This window comes from Harpia harpyja, chromosome 1 (genome assembly GCF_026419915.1).
Source record: "Harpia harpyja isolate bHarHar1 chromosome 1, bHarHar1 primary haplotype, whole genome shotgun sequence".
NCBI classification, from domain to species: domain Eukaryota; kingdom Metazoa; phylum Chordata; class Aves; order Accipitriformes; family Accipitridae; genus Harpia; species Harpia harpyja.
In genome coordinates this window covers 74,406,750-74,421,978 of record NC_068940.1, presented here as the reverse complement: position 1 = coordinate 74,421,978, position 15,229 = coordinate 74,406,750, and the positions used below count along the sequence as shown (strand labels likewise).

Genomic DNA, 15,229 nt, shown 5'->3' with positions numbered 1-15,229 from the left:
TCAGGGCGCATAGTTCTTACCCAATACTGGCATCCTTTTCCTCAGTGTTTAAATTAATGAATAGTGTTCATTTTGGTTACCTTATTCTCAGGCTGTATATTCAAAAGTAACCATTTTTTTTCTTCCATGTTAGACTGTAGGTATTGTCTTTCTGCCTAGAATGCCAAATCCTTGGATGTCCTTCTCATAAGGAGTGGTGGATGTAAGGACTCCATTTCCTATTTGTACGGTGAACAGCCTATGCTCAGAAATTCACAAGATAATTTATGCTGTTGAGGACAAAGCCATTTTCTTTATAATGCTTATGATAATTTAAGTTCTGATCTGATAAAGAGATTCACAGAGAATATATCCATATAGAGTATTAGCTGTATTCTTCCTCCCATTAGCACTACTTAGGCTGTGCAGGTCAAAATCCCAAAATAGAAATCAGTTTCAGCGACTATTTCTTTTGCTGGGATTTTGTTTAAAGACACTTGCTTGAATTTCTTTATGTCTCATCCCAGACCCTTTTTCCCAGATACATTTGAATCACCATGAATTTGCAACATCATGACCCAGGAGTTAGACATTATAGCATCAGACAGGAGTAAATTGAGTTCAGTTCACCTGTCACAAGTGCATTTCATTTCAAAGAACAGCACCCAGCGGAGCTCTCTTGGGACGTGTAACTCACCACTTACATAGTTTGAAATTGTGACCTCTGAAATCACGGAGCTTTTAAGTCAAGAATGCCACAATATTTGAAGTCATGTAGATGCTACCCTTTTATGTTACCATCACCTCATAGCCCCATTTGGGCCGTGGCCGCTTGAGGAATGACAGTCCAATGTCTGAAACGGTGGATTTTTCCAAGATGAAGCAGAAAGATGGTAGGTACAGCGTTTAAAAACTCCCAAGAGTGGGAGTACAGGACTGTTTCATTGCCATCTCTTCCTCAGCAACCTTGAACAAACCCAGCGTGCGTTTGGTTTCTGACCTTTGACGTGCAGACGGTAAATCTTCCTTATCAGCTCCTTGAGGCTTAGCACAGGGGCTGACAGTGCCTCAGCAGCCTTTCGTTGGTAACGACTGTGAAACAGCACGGTATTTAGACGGGTTGCGTTTGCACGGTTTATTAACGTTGTACCCTGCACAGGCAGACTTGGACGCTGCGTCGAGATACTATTTTGGGATCCTGCGTGCACCGACATCTGTTCGGTGGTAACAGAAACGAAGTGATGACACGGCGATGGCTGGCGCTGGCGCTGCGCTCGGCCCGGAGGCCGGAGGCCGGCAGCCCTCCCTACCCCCGCGGCGGGGCCCGTAAGCCAGCCGGGCCGAGGGCCGGCCGCCGCCGTGTGACAGGACGAGGCGCCCAGGTGCGTTTCACCTGCCGGGAAAACGCCACCCGCCGCCTCCTCTGGGAGCCGAGCCCTCCGGAGGAGAACAGTAAATGTAGCGACGGGAGAGCCGGGAAGCGGAGCCGCGCTGGGCGGTGCGGGCGGGCAGGAGAACGCACCTAGGCCCGGCGGGGCTTTCCTGGCCCGCACTGCGAGGTACTTTCCGCCCGGCCCAGGGCACGGTTAACCTTTGCGTTACTCCCACTTGGCCAGAAGGGGTGGAAACTCCGAGCAGAAATTACTCGGGGAGGGCCACAGGAGCGATGAAAGGAGGGGAGGTACTTTGAGGTAACGTGAAGTAATCGGCGGGGGCTGAGGGGGGGGGGACGCCGCGAGGGGGAACGGAGGCGTTTCCGAGGTCGGGGGCAGCGACGGGGGGGAGGAGGAGGCGGGGGTGAGGGTCGCTCGAGCGCCCGGTTGCGGCGGCCGGCTTCACGCGGAGGGAGGACCACAGCCGCCTGCAGGGCGGAGGGCGGCGGCGCGGGGCCGAGGCGGCGGGCGAGGGGCGGCCGGGGCGGCGCAGCGCCAGCGGCCTTCGCCCGCCTCCCCGCGGCGGCCGTTGGCGGGGGGGGGGGGGGGGGAGCGGCGGGGCGAACAATGGGCGCCGCGAGCCGCCGCCGAACAAAGAGGCGCGGGCGGGCGCAGTGACTTCACCGCCGGGCCCGGCCCCGCCCCCGCCCGCCCCCGCTCGTCCGCGGAACCTGCCCCGCTGCCGTCTCCTAGCAACCGGGGGGGACCCGCGGGCCCGGCGCGCACCGACCGCGGCGGGGCCCGACGGCTCCGCGGGCGGCCTGGGCGGCAGCGGCGGCGCGGAACCGCCGGCCGCGCTCCCGTGCCCCCTCCCGCTCTCCCAGCCCCGGCCCCGCGGCGCGGCGCGGCGCGGAGAAGCGGCCCCGGCGGCGGCTGCGGACGGCGGCGGGCGGCGCCCACCTGGCGGCGCGGCGCCCCGGCGGGGGTGCGCGGCGGGGGCGGGCGGGGGCCGGCAGCCGGGGAGGGGGGCGGGGACAGCCGCCGGGCGGTTGTTTGCCTGAGAGAGGTGCGGGGCTGCCGCCGCTCCCCGCGCGGTGCCAAGTGCCTCCCCGCGGCCGGGCAGGGCGGGCGGCCGGGCGCCCGTTGCGCGCCGGGCTGGAGGCGGATGGAGGGAGCCGCTCTCCGCGCTCGGCCGGGGCCCCGCCGCCGCCGCTGCCGCCGGGGGGCCGCCCCACGCGGGGCGCGGGGGCGCGGCGGGCGCTGCCCCTGAGATGCGGCGGCCCACGCCCGCCCCGCCGCCGCCGCCGCCGCGCGCCCTACCTGTGCCGGGCCCGCCGCCGCCCCTCCCCCGGCCCCGCCGCCGCCGCCGCCCCCGCGGGGGCCGGGACTGAGCGCGCCGCGGCGCCGAGACGCGGCCCCGAGGAGAGGGCGCGGGAGCGGGAGCGGGAGCGGTGCCGCCCGCGGCGCATGATGTGGGTGCCGCTGCTGGCGTGCCTCACCGCGGGGATCGTCTCCGTGCCCAAGTGCCAGCGCGGCCCCGGACCCCTCCTGGGGGCGGTCCGGCTGCTGGCGGCCGTGCCGGGACTCTGCCAGCGCCGTAAGTTGCCGAGCCCCTCGGGCCGCTCGCCGCGCCCTTGGCCGGTTGGGGTTGGGGTTGCGCTTGGGTGTGGGTTTTGCGCGGGGGCCCTGCGCGGGCGGAGGGCATGCCCAGGTTCGGCGGCTGCCCCCGGGGCGCAGCCCTCACAGCCGCGGCCGCCCGGTGCCGCGGGCGCACGCCGCCCCGGCCGGCCAGGCGGAGCTGCCGGGCGGCGGGGCGGAGGGTACCTGCGGGGGGAGCCGGGCTGGAGCAGCTGGCCCCCCGCCCAAGCTTCACGCTGCTTGAGTACCGCTAGCGCGAGCCCGTGATTTGAGTGTCCATCCCGGGGGCGTCCAGCCGTTACGGAGCCGTGGCAGCTGCCCGGGAGCGTGGGGAGCCCGCGGGGAGCGTCACGCTCCGGGGTGCTGCGGGTCCTGAAGTGCCCGGTCACCCTCTGCAAGCCTCCGAGAAGCGGCACGCAGACCCCTCCGGGGGTCACAGACTGCGGACGGACAGTTCTGGGGAATGAAAACACTCGCTTTTACATCGTTCATATGGCGTTTAGTGGCAGGGTTTAAAATGGATAGAGTTGCGGGAAGATTTTCTCGTTACCTCGGGGTGACGTGTGTGCTGGCAGTTTCCCGGGAGCTGCGGTACTGGTGGTGGCAAAGGCTCTGGTAAATGTGGGCAACCCCTCAAATTGTGGAAGGGCTTCACAAACGCCCAGGCATCAGTTTTGATGCATGCAGGCTGAGAGGAGTCTGTGCAAACGTACCTTAGATCGTACAGCGGTTGATCAGCCAGAGCTGTCGGGTTAGTCAAGTATTTCATAAAGGATCTTATTTAACTAGTAGTGGTCAGAAAAAGCAGATCAAGTCATCAATCACCTTTCCTTATTGTTTTTCTTCCCCTTGTGGAATAACTGCATATTCCAAGTTTAAGCCTGGAGTTAATTTAAAATGTTAACATGTAACCTCTAAAAATAAGATTTACAATGGGAACAATGTATTAGCCTTAAGTTCTTTATTGCATATGTGACAAATTCATGCCTAATTCAGTGGGATTTGCCCAGTGCTATTAAAAACAATGGAATAATTTGTTAACTTTCATAGGATAATTTATTTTGCTTTTTTGGCTTCATATTTTGAATTCAAAACCAAACTAAATGTCAATAGGAAAAATAAAATATAGTATTATTAAATTTCTTATGAAACATGACATATTGTATTTAGTATCCCGGATTCTTTTTTATGCAGTGTAATTGAGTTGAAAGGCTAATTGAAACTTTATGGAAAGGTTGGTTCTGTGCCTGAGCACAGTGCTGTGCTTGCTCATGCGTGTAGCTCCTGGGTACACACTGGTGCAAGTAATGCATGAGAACAGAATGCCATAGGGGAAGATTGTGCACAGGGCTTTTGCACCAAAGGATGCTTGCTTGCTTGCTTTGTTGTGCTTGATAGGGAAAATATACATGGGCGATACGTCATGGGTTGCGTGTTTATTGTGACAACAGCTCCCAGATTGGGCAGACCGTAACTCAGATAGACCTTGTTTTTTCCTCTTCATTTGAAACCTCTGCTAATTCATGAAAGCTGAAAGTCACACTGAATTCTTTCCTTCATACATAATCACTTTACAGGCTGGAGCCACAGTTGAAGCAAGAAGAGTGTTTTGTTTTTCTGTGAATGAACACATGAAATTTTTCAGTATTATTATTGTTGTTTGTGGTGTGTGCTTTTTACTTTTGGTTGTGATAGCTCTATCAGCCAGTGCAGCACCACCTGGATTCTTTCAATTTCTGCAGGCTGCTCCGAGAGAGACTCTGGGCAGCAACTCCATGTACAGTTACTTGGCAGCACAGCTTTGTTGAAGCAGCCACTCCTCTTTGCTTCTGCGTTGACAGTGCTGGGCATGGACAAGAGCATCATGCTGTTCCTGTGCCATCAGCGAGTTCAGTTTATTTATTTGCAGAGTTGGCAGAACCTGCATATCTGTTGGATTGAATCTCCAGTTCTAAAAGAGACTGGAATTAATATGAAGTATACATGGAACTCAGGTTGATTTGTTCTTGTTGGAGCATTTGTGGCTCTTCTAGCTGAAAAATGGAGAGTTTGATGCTACCTGAGGTATTTGTTCTGCAAACTGCAGTTTGAGATGTTACTGTTTGAGGATAAGTAAAGGTAGAATTTGGCCCTGGAGTTGGAGTTACGAGGAGCACAAAAGGAAATCTCACAATGCGCTGAAGTTGCAAGTCCCAAATTAAAGGTTCTGTAAGCTCAGATAAAAAGGTTAGTGCTGCCACCTTCTACAAAGGGTCCCTTGTTCAGTAAGTCTTACCAAAGGAAATTTGCAGTTCATTAAGCCAACTAAAACAAATACCTGACATAAGAATGGAGCTAGTTCCATAGTGATTTCTACAGATCCCATGTTTATATTTGAACACTGAAACCTGACAAACTCCTAAAAATGTAAACCAGTGAACGGAGTAAAAGCTGGATTCTACAGCGAGAGCACGTGTATGCTTTGTGTTAACCAGTTGTGTAAGTGCTCACTTCAGTGGAAATAGTCAGTTCTCTTGCCTTGTTCAGAAACCAAACTGTTAAAACTCTTTAGTTTTTATCTGCTGTATAACCACATGGAATATGTAGGGCTTAAATAGTGGGGAATGACTGACTGGTCAAGGTTAACAGAGGACATTGGTTCAAATCTCAGCAGTGTCTCAAAAACAGTTTTTACTTATATTAAAATCTGAAAACTAAGGTATTTGGTGCTTTCAGAAATATGTAGGTAGTCATTCCTGTATGAAGCTGAAGTAAACAGAGTTTACTTGTGATGTGCGCACAGGGATGGGATGACGTGAAAATCTTTATCCCTAATTTAACAGTTGGAGAACAGTCACACAACAATTCTGCTACATAGTCATGGTTGACAAATCCCTTGACCCTTTAAAAATTGGTATTTTCAGTCTTCTTTAGAGCATCATTTGGAAAGACCAGTTTGGGGTTTGGGGAAAGTAGAGAATCTGTGATCATGGCAGGGACAACTGTTAATTGATTTATCCCAATAGCATGACTTCTGATGCCAGGCTGATTCATTAATATTCCCTCATCTGGGTCTTTGGTGTTTTGCCCGTCTTGTCACATCAGATTCTCATGAGTGTTCCCTCTAGTTAGCAAGTGTCACAAATTGTTACTGTGTTACTTCTCAAAGGAATAGGAAAAGTCATTCAAACCACCCATGGGAGAACTATTTTGGAAGAGAGGTGGTCAGGTAATGTCCCCGCACACACAAAAAAGTTGGAAATAAATGATACATCACGATAGCTTTAACTGGTGTTTGTTGATTTCCATTCTGTGCTGGCCCATTTCCTTTTGGGGCTCAGTGGAAGAAGCTGTGTTGTATGGGATACTCAGCACTGAGACAGTTCTGCTTTTCCTAAGGCTTAAAACAATCCAAGAAGAGGAGAAAACCCATTTTTAATTTCCTGAGTCTGCATGGGTGATCTGCTCCTTAGGGATATTGCACCATCTTCGGGAAAGCCAACCTGGGTGTTTGAGAGGGCTGCAGGATGCAGTTTTGAGGAATAGCAAGGGGGATGTTTGCTTATCTGCACATTGCCCAAGGAGCATGTGATGCCAATGGTATGCATAAATTTGCTTTGCAGATTGTACACCTCTCATAATGTGTTGCAATTTCATGTCCCTTCAGGAGTTTTATGTGGTAGGTTTTTTTATTTTATAGTTTTTGCAAGTCCAATGATACTGGTGGTTGCATTTATAGTATTTACAATGTTTCCATGCTACAGATGTTTGAGATGGGGTAAGACTGGGAAAAGAGAGGAGATGGGCAGTTTACCAACTAGAAGAGCAATAACCATACTCTTGGTGCTCTGGGAAGGTTGTCTTTATGTCATTTAGGACATGCTGTTGCTGAAGGAAGTTGTGAAGGCAGCCTGAAGACTGCATGCAGCAGGAATACTCTGTAAGCAGTTTGAAGAGTCAGTAGCTTCGTTTCTGGTCCTTAAACTTTCAGGGGCTGGATCTGCAACAACTTGAGTAAGCAGGAATTATACCCCATTACTCAAGAGGCCTGAATGAATAAATTTTATTTTCCATTAAAGTACAATCTAAGTTTAATTTACATCCTCAGAGCATCAGAAGGATGTCAGAATGTGAACTTTATGGAAGCTTAAGAAAATCTTCATCAAATAAGCCCTCATCTGGTTGTACATAAGTTGACATGGGCTGCTAATATTTATCAAGACTTTTTGCGAAAATCAGATTCATCATCATTTTGGGGAGTAAGTCCTCAGTTAGAAGCCAGGGATCTCACTTCTTTAGAATAGGCCTGACATAAGAAACATTAGCCTTATTGTACAAGTAAAATCTACACTACATACATTAATTATTTTATTTATCACCAGTGTACATTTTTAAAACTTCACATAGCAAACCCATACTTTTTTAGTATCAGGATAGGTGTATCTTAGGCAGCGATTGGGATTTAATTAGTTCTGTCAGGGTAAGAAGGACGAGCGGAATGACTTTGTGTCCTGAGCTTTAAAGTTTGCTCAGCGTTTTTAAGATACGTTAATGACACTAAAATCATATGTTATATTTTCAAGAATCATAAATGTGAACTATCCTGTGCTTTTACTGTAACTGGTAATGCAGATATCTTGGTATAAATCTGACTTCTCAAGTTGAATGTACTGAAAACAAAATTCTGGAGAAGAATATAAATTCCTTTGTGTTAATAAACTTTTTGTGGTTTTTCTAATCAAATTCTTAAGGCCTCGGTGTTTCTCTTTCTACTTACGTCCTCCTTTCCAGCAAAATCTCTTTTCAGAGCTCCTGTATGTGTCCATTACTGATTGCTGACTTCTGTCTAACCAGTGGAAAGATGTAATACTTCTTTCTGATCTGCTTAAATAGGCATAATTTATGATGGCCAAAGTAGAATATGGTCTGTTATTCTTCTCTAAGCACTTGAACTTTATTAAAAGATTTTTTTTTTCTTTTGGCAGTTTACATAAATGGACTTGGGCTATTTAGTTTAGCTTTGGGGAAGGAAGTAGGGCTTTAATGAATGAGTTCACTGTCCACTGTAATGGGACCTTCCTTCAAGAAGAAAAGTAAGCTTGTTGCCAGCCATTCAGGATTCCCCCTTGTTCTGGTGGCAGAACAAGAATAACCCCTTGAGCAAAATGTAAGTGTTTCAGGATGATCGGAATTTACAGCATTAGGAAGCTGCCAAAAAGGCAACTTCTAGCTGAGACTATATTTGCCTAAATTCAAAAGTTTGCAAAGCTCCTAACTGACTTTTTTCTTCATATGTTTCTATGCTTCCCATGACTTCATTGTCATATGCTTGCGGTGATTTCTGCCTGCTATTACCTGTGGTGACAGTAATGAGTCTGAAGTATTTATAATTATCAAAATATATTCAGACAGAGATTTTAACTATAATTATTGGAGGAAGAAAATTCTGTAGCTTCAGGCAAGTGGAATGATGTTCCTGGATGCTGGATTTTTGTTTTTCTTCAGTCCCTTCTCTGCCTACTGACTTGGGAGTTAAGTTGTTAGCAACAGTATTTCATCGGGTTCAAATCTTGAAAACTTAAGTATTTTTGGTATTTTGCTGTTGTTGTAGCTGTGTTATGAATACAGCTACATGATATATCATGGCATCACAGGAGTAGTTCGAGTCTGATTAAACCAGTAACTGCCCTTTCCAAAATAAATTCTGTTCCTTCTTGGTGTTCAAGGGAATTAGGTCAAGTGAATTGGAATTGTTTTACTGTACTTAAGGGTACGATTTATTTCCATTTCATCTCTCCAGGGTGACAGAGGTTAGTACTGTGCTAAGGACAACTTGCTTCTCTCAGATGGGAACTTCTTGCTGGAAAGCTGAACAGAGATCCCATCTTCTTGTACAAACAGGACTCCCAGGAAATAAGAAAATTTGAGACAACTTAACACTCTGGCACAAATGATGCAAATTTACCGAAATAAAACTAATTGCATCAGCAAGCATGCTCTTCCAATCTAAGGAAAACTGTTGGATTGCATTTTGCTGTCAAAAACGTTGTGGCATTACTTCAGAACAGTAAACAAACCACTACCTGTTTAAAATCTAGGATTTGCATTTTTGAAGGCTGTGCCCCTTACAGATCATTTAAACTGCACCTGCAGACCATACACATATGTGAATACTTACTTGCAGAAGCTTGCATTCAAACAGTATATGTGCACCAGTAGTTACAGTTAGTATGCAGGTCTGCATATTTTATAGCCTGTGGTCATGTTTTGTGTAATCTTCACCCCCAAATTACAAAAAACTAACAGGCTTATATAAACCTGAAATGGAGGTTGGCCAGTGTCTGTTCCTATGCAGGTATGGTTGGGTTTGGGGGGGGGGTTGAATGTTTGTGAACAATGCATGTATCTTCTATTTCAGAAACTAAATTCTCAGTATTCTCTTAGAAGATCTTTGTGTTCATCCATTTTTGATCTATATATTCAGAAAAGCACTGTAGTTTAACTCAGCTTTGAAGGACTTGTAATTCAGCTGTTAATTATCAAATGGGATCTTAAGAGTCTTTTGTGCTGTTATCACACAGTTAATTAAAATATGATGTCTGTTTCTGCATTCAAAGAGTATAAAAGTAACAAAAATAATTTAGAAGAAAATCCCAGTAAGTTTTTACCACATTCCATTTCTCACAGCCAATAACCATGTTTGAAGATTGAAAACCCTATTGAAAAGCAAATTACTGAAATAACGAATACCAAACACTTTGTATTCCAGAAGGCAATAACATTTTTAAAAAAGCCCTGCTGAATAAATGCTCCTCCCAAACTTGCGCACTACGGACTACAAGTCCTTAAAGAGTGGCAGTTACCCTCTCTAATACCAGTCTTAGCTTTTATTTAAATTCTTGAGGTTTTCTCATTGTGAATGTAAACTATGTATTACCTGTTCAGTGTTTTGTTTTAACCCTGACATGTCTTCCTAATATACACATATGCACAGTTTTTGGTTTGGGGCTTTTGGTTTGTTTCAGGAAAAACCTTTGCAAAAGCACAATTTGGTTACCGTTTTTTGTTCAGAATTGAGGGACCGGTTCCATTAGGTTTTCAGCTTTGAGAATTACAGTCTGAAACACAGAGTAGGTTTGTTCTAACTCACAATGTATGCAGATAAAAGTGAATTAAGCTGTTTGCATTGCTATGGCCGAAGAACCTGTGGATCGGGTGGTCTATGGTGACACTCCTTGGGAAGAAATGGCTCTGAGCTGTTGCCCACCCTCTGTGCTGCTTCTGGGTTTATGAATGAAAGCACAGTGGCAGGAAGAGGTGGTGCTTTTATGGGGCAGAAAGCAAGAATTTGGAGAAGACTAGATATGCAATAGGAAGGTAGATTAGGGAGGTGATTGAAGGTTCCTGGTTTGAGGAAGTGCAGCTATAGAAGATGGTGGGAGATACAACTTGGACTTGTCTTTTATTTGTGGTTGAACTTCTTAAGCGGGCAACTGTGTCTACTTTTATATTCATCATGACCTCATATTTAGGTAAAGACTTCATAGCATACACAGGAATACACTGACCATTCTAGGTTGTTGATGTGCTACTTGCTAGCATTGCTTACTAATACACAAGAAATTAAATTAGCAGTGAAATATGGCACTAGCTGTTCCAGGCTTCGCTCAAGCAGCATGACTGTATCCAAGCTGGCCAACTCCAAGGGAGATTCTACTAGCTGGAAATGACTAGAGTATAATGATTCCTATGCCCATGTTCTGTCCTAAGAAACAAGGGAATTAACACAGCTCCGCACATCCTGAAGTTCCCTTTAAATCAAGGGATTTAATAAAACAAGATTTAAGCTCTCTGGTTCCATATGCTTTGCATTTTTATTGGTGCAAAGCTGTGCAAACAGGACCATCAAACCTGTGCCATAAAAGCTAATGGCTGTGGGAAATGAATCTCTTCTAATGATGTAATCAGAATAAATTGTCCTGTATGTTTTTATTTGCAAGAGACAGAATAGGTTGGTTTCAGAAGCCAAATAGGCTTTGACTCATTGTTTGCACGCATGGATTGCATCAACAAAATTTAACCATCTCCTGTAAAAGCAGGAAGTTTCATAGAAAGGAGAGGCTACAAGTAAAGTTGGCCAAGAAAGAAAAATTGTGTTGTGAAAAATTTCAAGGTTACGTTGCTTGTTTTCATTCTGTACTGCGGCTTGGGAACAAAGTCAGTCTGGAGTAGTCAATAGCTCTGTCTCCCACAGTCAAGGTCATGTTTGAGGCTGTGGTTTGAATGTTGTGTTTGTGAGTCCTAACTGCTATACCAGTAGCTATTTTGGGTAGTACCTTTTCCAAAACGCTGCTATATGCATCTTTCTGACAAAATAAAAAAATCCTCTATATTGATATATATACACAAAAAACTTCATATACATCTGTGCAAGGCTTCTGTTCTCCACGTTTTCCTCTTGAGTGATGTGCAGCATTCATGTAAGTGATGGAACTTTTCAGAGATGAGGCTAAGAAGGACACATGCAGGCTCAGAGAGGTGTCAGGACTACCTCCTTGAAGCCTAGTGTCTACATCATTCCCTAATTATGGAAGTGTCCATACGCAGCTTGGGAACTCCATCACCACATGCCATTACACAACAGACTTCTGATACATTTGCTGTCCTCCAGCATCAGCTACAACTGTCCTTTTCTGCCAGAGCTTCCCTAATGCTGTGTTGACAGAGGTCTCCCCCTTTTCCTCCTCCCCCTTTGCCTTTGCTTTGTTCAGCTGATACCCAACATCAGTTCTCTCGAGTGGCGTCACTTGGAGCTTGCACAATGTGCAAAAAAGGAAGATCTTGGTTATTTTGCTTCATAGTTTCCAAAGGCATGTACTCTCATACAATGAGGCAGACTGCTGCATTACTTTGCATTTTGATGGCTTTTTATATCATTAGTGTCGCTCTCAGTAATGCCTCTTGTGTTCATAGGGTACTGTGTTCATATGGTAATGCAGATTAATTGGGGAACCCCAAAAATATCAGAGGGATATTGGCAGAGGTAGGAATGGGTGTCCATATCAGTCATCAGGATTTGCTCACTAGTGATGCTTCTCACTGCATTTATCCAGATGTGTATATATACTTCTTATTTATGTCTCATTTATATCTCTTATTTTCTCTATAACCACATTATGATTTATCTCTTCCAGTATACTCCATTTTTCTTTTTAGGAACACTGTAACACTTGGGGTTTTTTTGGTTTTTTTAATGACTAGTAGAAAAAAAAGGCCTAGGGTGGTTTTTTTTTGTTTGGGGCTTTTTTGTTTCTTGTTTGTTTTAATGAAAAGGTGTTCATGTTTACAGAAATATTCTTCCTTTTACTCACTTGCTACATTTACAGAAGTATTTTTCCAGGGCTCGGGATTTAACAGTGCCAGTCATGTTTTGCACCTTTCTTCTACACATCTTCTCTTTCTTAGCAAACACATACATCTCTTACATGCTGGGTTTTAGTTTACTGCTACTTCTCTTGTTGGTAAAGGATATTTTCAAATCAGCGTGCAGCTTCACTCCTGTCTGAATAATGAAACTAAAGTGGACAACCATTAATAGAGAAGTGAAACCAATTAACAAATCCAGTATGTAATTAAAAAAAGGGAGAGGGAAGAAAAGTTGTCTAGTATTTTTGCTCAAGTAATCTTAGGAATTTATTGTAAACATAATAGATGTACAGTTTTCAAGCTGAAATCTTCTTTTCTGGGCAAGGTGGTGACAAAATGTGTTTTTAAAGCATGGCATTGTGTGCACAAAGGGTAGAGAGAATTATTGCTTGTTTGGAAAAGGGGGTAAAAACCCTAATTCCAGGATTAGCTTGCTTTTAGGATTGGCAGTTAAAATACAGGCACTCATTTTTTCCTTGTAATCTGAGCAAGTAAGTGTCAGACACAATAATCATGGAAAAAATTCCCCCTCTGTAAGATTTTTACAATGCTTTTCATTGTATCTGCACATTCAGCCAAAGTGAATTGAGAAGCTCTGTGTTAGCTGGGACAGTTACTGCCTGTCCCCTCTGCAGGAGTCATGTTTAGCTCCTGAAGAAAGACAGAAAGGTAAAGATAACTGCAGTATACTGCGTAAAAGCTGCAACTTTCCTCAGAAGCGATGCTACACGCAAGTTACTGAAGGTCACGTTATCTGTGGAGAGGGCCAGACTGGCTGATTGCTGCCCTAGAACAAGATTGGATACAGAATTTAAGGAAAAAAGCTCTCTAAAGGCCAGATAATTTTGTGTCTTCTTGCCTTAACTAGTGTTCAACAGTCTGAGGACCATGATCAGGGAGTATAAGCTGCTAGTTATATTTTGGCTTTCTCTTTTAAGAAAACAAATGGTACACCCTCCAAAAACAGCACAAACATGTACCAACAGTGAAGTTGATGTAAATCTGAATTTTTGGCTGTACTTGAACAAAGTGCTGTCTGTTTGAAAACCCGTTTAACATCCTCTCTCAAATGCCAGTGTGCGTTATTGTTATTCCATCTCTGAGATAAATACCCTGATCATGATAAAGTTATTTTCCTAACAGGGAGGCAGGATATGATTATAACATATATGATATTTGTCTTGCCTTGATCCCTCTTGTTGCTGAGAGTTCAGGCTTGCCACACCTGTGATCACTGTAAATAGCTGCAGTCATTGGAGCACGGTTTTATTTTGTGGAGGAGGCTGGAAAAGTGCAGTTTAACCTGCTGCACTCACTTTTTATTGTATGCATATGCCTGTGCAGTTCCCAGCACAAAATTTGGCCCTTGTTGAAAATACCTTTTGGCATACATCAGTTATAACTAAGCCAGTAGAAACTTGCCCTTAGTTTTGGCTGAACAGTAACTCAGTCTTGTCTGGACTCTGTTTTTGGTGAAGTGGCAGGAAAAATCTCAGTTCTTTTTTTGAGCCAACTCATAAAAAATGTTTCTTGCTTTAGCATTTGATTTTTAAAAGACACTGAGAAGTTTACACTAAATCAGTTATGGTTTCAGAGTCAGCTTATAACTAAATAATAAATATTTGGTGAATGAAAGCATGTCCATAAATGTTACTGCTGTAAGGGACTACGTACTTGGGAACTACAGTAGTGATGTAGCCAGAATGTGTCTCGGGCATTAATAAACCTTTTTCAAGTTTTTCTTTATTCCAAAAAAATCAACTTTTTGAGCCAATGGTACCAAGCTTGTCAATTGCCAATCTGTGACTTCATGTTGTGAAAATGGAGCTCTTGAGACTGGAGAGTTATCAGCAAAGAGATTTGCATCCAGCAGTACTGTATATCTCATTTGTTAAAGCATTTCATCTGCCATGATCAGGCTGAAAACCCAAATTGGTTTTTAAGATCTTTTCTTCTGCCTTAGCAGTTTAGAAAGACACCACCTCCCCACCACCCATATTTTACCAGACAGGCTGTATTAATAAACTAAATCAAGCTTCAATTCAATAAACTAACCATACAGAAAAAAAAATGGGACAACTATTTTTCAGTCAGTTTTCCAATGCATCTGGAAACATGGCACAGTTGTTCAAGACATAGACACATACTATTTTTTTTTAGCAAGTGCACATAACAATAATATGTTAATGTTTTGTTACATGGTCAATGGCATTTAATTTTGGTAAATGTGTGTTATGCAGATAGGATTATATGTTTTAAGAAAGGAGTCTCAGACATTACTGCAGGAAATTGATTAGGCCAAACTCATTATTCGGTTTACTTTGGTTTACTGATTACGATGACCAGGAATTAATTTTACTTATTCCTTACCTGTATAGCTAGAAACACAGGTCTCTCATTTCTTCCTGTCAACTATTCATTTTTATCAGAACAGCTCTGTATCTTATGGTGGATGTTAACTTGATTAGTAACTTCAAAGTTCATGTCATCTCCTCCCTATTTTGCCCCATGGTGGTCTTTAGCCACTATTATGCTGCAGATCAGCAATTCGTATCTTTCCTTGTCCTTTGACAGTTTTACTGAATCCATCACTGTACTCTCTTTTTCTTGTAATGCCTTTCACCTCTGCTGTCTTTGGTATCCAGTTGAAGATGGGAGTGATGTTTCTGTGCCAAGAACAATTACATTCCTTTTATTTTTACTCCTTCAACAACTTTTCATCCTGTGCCTTTGCGCTTTACCAATACCATCTAGAAGGGGTTCTGTGGCAAGCTCTACAACCCTGTGCATGTCGGTACCTACCTGGAATCCTCATCCTCGTTCTCCTCTCCTGT

General features: G+C 44.9%; 1 protein-coding gene across 5 annotated transcripts in view; it reads left to right on the top strand.

The window, feature by feature from the left end:
• The first annotated feature begins 1,241 nt into the window (after positions 1–1,241).
• The window catches only part of ITGB8 (integrin subunit beta 8), a 51,374-nt gene continuing 37,386 nt past the window's right edge, over positions 1,242–15,229 (top strand). The window contains exon 1 of one of the 5 annotated variants that reach the window (XM_052800428.1): positions 1,242–1,538. Coding sequence is in view for 3 of the 5 variants with exons in the window: in XM_052800400.1 (XP_052656360.1) it covers positions 2,820–2,949 (130 nt within the window). In the remaining 2 variants the exon portion in view is untranslated. Of the gene's footprint in view, positions 1,539–1,592; positions 1,671–2,332; positions 2,950–15,229 lie in introns of those variants that run through there. The other 4 variants (XM_052800437.1, XM_052800400.1, XM_052800409.1 and 1 more) reach the window with 4 other exon arrangements.